Source organism: Clinocottus analis, unplaced genomic scaffold, assembly GCF_023055335.1.
Source record: "Clinocottus analis isolate CAN_PGR_092001 unplaced genomic scaffold, fCliAna1.0.p SCAF_56, whole genome shotgun sequence".
Classification (NCBI taxonomy): domain Eukaryota; kingdom Metazoa; phylum Chordata; class Actinopteri; order Perciformes; family Cottidae; genus Clinocottus; species Clinocottus analis.
In genome coordinates this window covers 326,258-332,978 of record NW_027176214.1, presented here as the reverse complement: position 1 = coordinate 332,978, position 6,721 = coordinate 326,258, and the positions used below count along the sequence as shown (strand labels likewise).

At 54.8% G+C, this 6,721-nt stretch overlaps 1 protein-coding gene across 1 annotated transcript in view; it reads left to right on the top strand.

Annotated features, from left to right (window-relative positions):
- The window catches only part of si:dkeyp-113d7.10 (pinin), a 6,713-nt gene extending 192 nt beyond the window's left edge, over window positions 1–6,521 (top strand). The window contains exons 1-5 of the mRNA XM_068601900.1: window positions 1–388; window positions 2,464–2,745; window positions 3,629–3,997; window positions 4,608–4,777; window positions 5,105–6,521. The exon at window positions 1–388 is cut by the window's left edge and continues 192 nt beyond it. Coding sequence (XP_068458001.1) covers window positions 1–388; window positions 2,464–2,745; window positions 3,629–3,997; window positions 4,608–4,777; window positions 5,105–5,392 — 1,497 coding nt within the window. The 3' untranslated portion in view covers window positions 5,393–6,521. The remainder of the gene's footprint in view (window positions 389–2,463; window positions 2,746–3,628; window positions 3,998–4,607; window positions 4,778–5,104) is intronic.
- Window positions 6,522–6,721: the final 200 nt, after the last annotated feature.

The window sequence follows — 6,721 nt, the reverse complement described above, 5'->3', positions numbered from 1 at the left end:
GAGGATGAGCGAGCCGGAAACATGAACGGGGCCGTGTACATCTCGTTCTTCCAGGGCCAGCTGGAGTCCGTGCTGGAGCAGGTCGTCCAGCTCGCCGTGCAGGAGATCAGCAAGACTGTGGGCTGCAGCCTGAACACGCTGCTGCTGGAGGCGGCCGGCAAGGAGCAGGAGAACCGCCGGCTGCGGCTGCGGCTGCAGGCGTGGGAGAGCCGGGGCCGAGGCGGCGACGGCCCGCAGGAGAAGGCGGGCGAGGGGAGGCCAGACGGCGGCAGGACAAAGCCCGAGCCACCGCCGCCGCCGCCACCGCTCCACGGCCCCGGAGGACGAGGCAGCGAGCCCGGTGCGCTCCCCGACATCCGCCGCCTGGAGCAGCGGGGCCGGCTCGTGGGTAGGTAGCAAACAACCGTTATGCAACACGCGCCTTCACACGCAGAGACACGCCAACACATCCTCCTCTTCCTCCTCCTCTTTCTCCCTCCGCACGCTCTCGTTGCATAACTCTGCGCCCGGGGACCGGCTCCAGGAGCCCGGGGACCGGCTCCAGGAGCCCGGGGACCGGCTCCAGGAGCCCGGGGACAGCCTCCAGGAGCCCGGGGGACTGCCCGCTGAGGAGACGGGACCACGGGCTCCAAGGACCCAGGACAAAGGAGCTCCATGCCGGACACACCCCTGCAAGGGAGTCCGAATAACTGCACGAGTGGATTAAGAGGAGGAGGGGCTTGATCATATTTATTTATTTGTTATTGAACATCTGCACGTGTATCTCACATGTCATTATCTTTAAGGAACAATAAACACATATTCAGAGGACCGAAGAGACGAGAACACCTAGAAATACAGTTATTGTGGAAAAAACGAACATGTATGTATGTATGTATGTATGTATGTATGTATATGTATATATATATATATGTATATATATATGTATATATATGTATATGTATATGTATGTGTGTGTATACCTGTATGTGTATATATGTGTACACACAGGCAAAGCATGCCACACTGTGTTTTATGGGCTGGTTATAATGGGAGAAGCAGCCGGCTCCTTTACCATAAATAACTGGGTGTCATGTCACATCGCATCACTTTGACTTTCTGACTGAACACGAGGAGCAAAGAGACAAAGCAGCAGATCCTGAAGCGCAGGTTGCAAAACAAAGAAGCAGCTCGACTGTAAATAAAACGTACCACACGGAGCTGGCAGGGATCGTTGAGGGAGATTTACAGCTCGACAGCAGCGAGGGACAAAGAGCCCAGGAGCCGCCCTGCGGGCCAGAAGGAGGGCTTCCTGGGGGGCAGCGAGCCGCCCAGCGCTCTTATTTTGGTGGGTTTTTTTTACGAGTGTCAAAGATTTAAACATCAGGAATGCAGCTCCGCCGCCGGAGGCCTTGACAGGGCTTTAATTGTTTCCTTGTCTTTAGAATAAAAGTTAAGCTTAGAAATGCTGGAAAGTTCAAAGTAGGAAGGTAGATACCCTCAAAAGTTGTATAGAAGTCTATGCTTCATGTGTTAAAGCTGCATTCTCTCTCCTGACCACCAGGGGGAGACTCCTCTGGTTGTATAGAAGTCTATGCTTCATGTGTTACAGCTGCATTCTCTCTCCTGACCACCAGGGGGCGACTCCTCTGGTTGTATAGAAGTCTATGCTTCATGTGTTAAAGCTGCATTCTCTCTCCTGACCACCAGGGGGAGACTCCTCTGGTTGTATAGAAGTCTATGCTTCATGTGTTAAAGCTGCATTCTCTCTCCTGACCACCAGGGGGAGACTCCTCTGGTTGTATAGAAGTCTATGCTTCATGTGTTAAAGCTGCATTCTCTCTCCTGACCACCAGGGGGAGACTCCTCTGGTTGTATAGAAGTCTATGCTTCATGTGTTAAAGCTGCATTCTCTCTCCTGACCACCAGGGGGCGACTCCTCTGGTTGTACATCATCAGTGAAGTGTGGTGCAGCAAACATGTCGGGTGTTTTTCAAATACTTTCTTAAAGAAGTTCATCTTTCAAGTTCAAGTACATGGAATCTTTTTTTTTTATCGCGGTATCGAAATTGCCCCTCGAGCTTCCTCCTCACCTCGATGAGCTCTGACAGACGCACACAAACAATGGATTCAAGCCAAAGTGTTGGATTAACTCAGACGGAGAGATAATGAGGTCAAAGGTCACCGGGGGCGTCATGTACGGTGTAAACTAGAGGGAGGAGGAGGAGTCAGCTGGTCCAGGACTCTCCTCAGATCAGAGAGCTAGTAACGTTAGCAGCACCGCTAACAGAGAACCAGCAGGAGGAGAGCTAGTAACGTTAGCAGCACCGCTAACAGAGAACCAGCAGGAGGAGAGCTAGTAACGTTAGCAGCACTGCTAACAGAGAACCAGCAGGAGGAGAGTAGTATCGGAGGAGGTAACTCAGGAGTATGAAACACGAGAGGTTTACTTGTGTCATTAATTCTGGCGTCTGGTCCCTGCAGACCAGCTGAAGGCCGTCATGGAGCAGGTCTTGGACTTTGCGGTCCACGAGCTGACGAAGATCGTGGAGGCCTCGTTCGACGACCTGCTGCTAGAGATCACCAAGATGGAGCGCGAGCAGCAGGACCTGGGGGAGACTCTGGACCGGAGCTCCGCCCCCCGGGTGGGGCCGGGGGGCGGAAGGAGGCGGGGCTCCGAGAACGACTCGGTGTCGCCCAGCGGCTCCGAGGACGCCCGGGAGGAGCCCGAGGGCCCCGCCCACAAGAAGGCGCCGGAGAGCAACGGTGGGTGGACCCCTTTAACTGTGATGTCACTGTAACCCCTCACCTCCTCATGGTCTCCTGTCCTCTCTCACCTCCTCATGGTCTCCTGTCCTCTCTCACCTCCTCATGGTCTCCTGTCCTCTCTCACCTCCTCATGGTCTCCTGTCCTCTCTCACCTCCTCATGGTCTCCTGTTCCCCTTCACCTCCTCATGGTCTCCTGTCCTCTCTCACCTCCTCATGGTCTCCTGTCCTCTCTCACCTCCTCATGGTCTCCTGTCCTCTCTCACCTCCTCATGGTCTCCTGTCCTCTCTCACCTCCTCATGGTCTCCTGTTCCCCTTCACCTCCTCATGGTCTCCTGTCCTCTCTCACCTCCTCATGGTCTCCTGTCCTCTCTCACCTCCTCATGGTCTCCTGTCCTCTCTCACCTCCTCATGGTCTCCTGTCCTCTCTCACCTCCTCATGGTCTCCTGTTCCCCTTCACCTCCTCATGGTCTCCTGTCCTCTCTCACCTCCTCATGGTCTCCTGTCCTCTCTCACCTCCTCATGGTCTCCTGTCCTCTCTCACCTCCTCATGGTCTCCTGTCCTCTCTCACCTCCTCATGGTCTCCTGTCCTCTCTCACCTCCTCATGGTCTCCTGTTCCCCTTCACCTCCTCATGGTCTCCTGTCCTCTCTCACCTCCTCATGGTCTCCTGTCCTCTCTCACCTCCTCATGGTCTCCTGTCCTCTCTCACCTCCTCATGGTCTCCTGTCCTCTCTCACCTCCTCATGGTCTCCTGTTCCCCTTCACCTCCTCATGGTCTCCTGTCCTCTCTCACCTCCTCATGGTCTCCTGTCCTCTCTCACCTCCTCATGGTCTCCTGTTCCCCTTCACCTCCTCATGGTCTCCTGTCCCCCCTCAGACATGGACATGGACCGCCCCCCCGTCCTCTCGGTGTCCCAGGACTGGGTCCCCATCCTGGACCAGGTGTTTGGTCAGAAGTGGTGCAGTGACGTGTGGCAGATCAAGGAGCTGGATGGAGGAGGAAGAGGAGGAGCCAGACGAGGAGGTGGGCGGGGTCTGGGTGAGGGGGCGGGGCCTCTGCCCCCCTCCTCTGAGACCCTGGAGCCCTCCCCCTCCTCCCCCCAGCAGGACCCCCGCTGGACTCCTCTGGAGGACATGGAGGTGTTTTCTCCTGATGAAGAAGCTGCAGACGGTCAGAGGAAAACCACCGGACCCGGACCCTCACCGGGACCCTCACCTGTACCTGGACCCCCCCTCAGCCCAACAGGTGACCCACCAAACATATTTATTTAAAGATCTAACAGAACTTCTTCTTCTAGTCTAAAAAACACCATGATGTCATATGAGCTCTCTGGTCTCTGACCCTGACCCAGAGATGGGCAAAAATACATCAAAATGTATTTTGATACAAAATACCCCTCAAATAAATGAATCAAAATAAAATACAAAATACTGGTGCCAGAAAATGTAACAAAATACAAATACAGGAAATATTTTTTATCACAGAGCATTCAGGTTCAGGGTCGACCCCTGGTCTCTGGTCCCCTGACCCGAGGGTCTAGTCTCTGGTCCCCTGGTCTCTGGTCCCCTGACCCGAGGGTCTAGTCTCTGGTCTCTAGTCTCTAGTCCCTGGTCTCTGGTCCCTTGACCCTAGGGTCTAGTCTCTGGTCCCCTGGTCTCTGGTCCCCTGGCCCGAGGGTCTAGTCTCTGGTCCCCTGGTCTCTGGTCCCCTGGCCCTAAGGTCTAGTCTCTGGTCCCTAGTCTCTGGTCCCCTGGTCTCAGGTCCTCTGGACTCTAGTCTCAGGTCCTCTAGTCTCAGGTCCCCTGGTCTCTAGTCTCTGGTCTCTGGTCCCCTGACCCTGGTCTCTGGTCTCCAGGGTCCTCCATGCTGCACCGGCTCCTCACGTTGCCCTCTCAGCTGCTGGACGAGGACAAAGAGCCGGCGTCCCTCCGGCCGGACGGAGAGAGAGCGGCTCCATCCCGAGAGGAAGAAGAGGAGGAAGAGGACGGGGAGGACGAGGAGGAGGGCGAGGACAAAGCGAGGAAGGTGAGGAAGCAACACGTCATCATCATGAACAGCTGATCTTCTTCTTCTTTGGTTTCAATCATAAACAACTTTAAATCAGACTTACAGACTGACGTGAACACACTGTCTATGTTGCTGATAAAATACTGAAGATTCTTCTGCTACCTGTTCATAAAAAAAGAAAACAAATATTATAGTGTGTGTGTGTGTGTGTGTGTGTGTGTGTGTGCGTGTGTGTGTGTGTGTGTGTGTGCGTGTGCGTGTGTGCGTGCGCAGAGGAAGAGGAGGCGTGTCTGGTCAGAGTGTGAGGAATGTGGGCGTCGCTTTAGCCGTATGTCTCTCCTGAAGGTTCACCGTCAGACTCACGCCTCCTCCTCGCCTCCGGCTGGCTCCGCCTCCTCGCCTCCCGCTGGCTCCGCCTCCTCGCCTCCCGCTGGCTCCACCTCTTCTTCTGTGGCAGGCTCCGCCTCCTCGTTTCTGGCTGGCTCCGCCTCCTTGTCTGTGGCCGCCTCCTCCTCGTCTCCGGCAGGCTCCGCCTCTTCTGCTCTGCGCTGCACCGCCTGTGGGAAGAGGTTCTCCTCAGCGACCCGCCTCCACAGCCACGTCCGGACCCAACACCCTGGGGACCGGACCTGAACCCAACACCCTGGGGACCGGACCTGAACCCAACAACCCGGGACCGGACCTGAACCCAACACCCTGGGGACCGGACCTGAACCCAACAACCCGGGACCGGACCTGAACCCAACACCCTGGGGACCGGACCTGAACCCAACAACCCGGGACCGGACCTGAACCCAACACCCTGGGGACCGGACCTGAACCCAACAACCCGGGACCGGACTTGAACCCAACACCCGGGGGACCGGACCTGAACCCAACACCCCGGGGTCTTGAACCCGTAGCTGTGACAGACCAGGACCCACAGAACCAGAGAGGACCAGTTGTAAATAATCAAAGGATTAGTTCTGTTCAGTTCTTGAAGAATGTGAAAAATGTTAAAATTATTTTATTGCATTTAAAACCTGATCAGAACTCCAGATGAGATTATGAGCTCAGAAAAAAATGAAGGTCCTGGTTCTAGTCCTGGTTCTGGTTCTGGTTCTTTCAGCGTTTTTTTTTTTAAACTTTTGAACAAAATCAAACAGAAAACCCAACGAAACAATATTTGATGAAAACGACGAACAAAACAAAAAGTTGTTTTGAATTCTGTGAACTTTGATTTTTAATTCTTCTGATTATGAATCAGCTGTTTCCTTTTGGTTGTTTCATGAACTTAAAGACAAACAGCTGACTGGCTGAGGGGCGGGACTCAAACAGGAAGTACATTGAGGAGGAGATGAAGGAGACTCCTCCTCTTCCTCCTCTTGCTCCTCCTCTTCCTCCCGCAGCAGGAAACAGCTCCGGCTGCTGCAGGTGAGTTTCAGTCTGCAGGTGAAACCGTTCAGTGTTTTTTTATCTTTTTTTTACAATAAGTTTGTCGCCTCAGCAGCCGGACAGGTGGAGCGTCGTTCCCTGCTTCCTGTTCCCTGCTTCCTGTTCCCTGCTTCTTGTTCCCTGCTCCCTGCTCCCTGTTCCCTGCTTCCTGTTCCCTGCTTCCTGTTCCCTGCTTCCTGTTCCCTGCTTCCTGTTCCCTGCTTCCTGTTCCCTGCTCCCTGTTCCCTGTTCCCTGCTTCCTGTTCCCTGCTTCCTGTTCCCTGCTTCCTGTTCCCTGCTTCCTGTTCCCTGCTCCCTGTTCCCTGCTTCCTGTTCCCTGCTTCCTGTTCCCTGCTCCCTGCTTCCTGTTCCCTGCTTCCTGTTCCCTGCTCCCTGCTTCCTGTTCCCTGTTCCCTGCTCCCTGCTTCCTGTTCCCTGCTTCCTGTTCCCTGCTTCCTGTTCCCTGCTCCCTGTTCCCTGCTTCCTGTTCCCTGCTCCCTGTTCCCTGCTTCCTGTTCCCTGCTTCCTGTTCCCTGCTTCCTGTTCCCT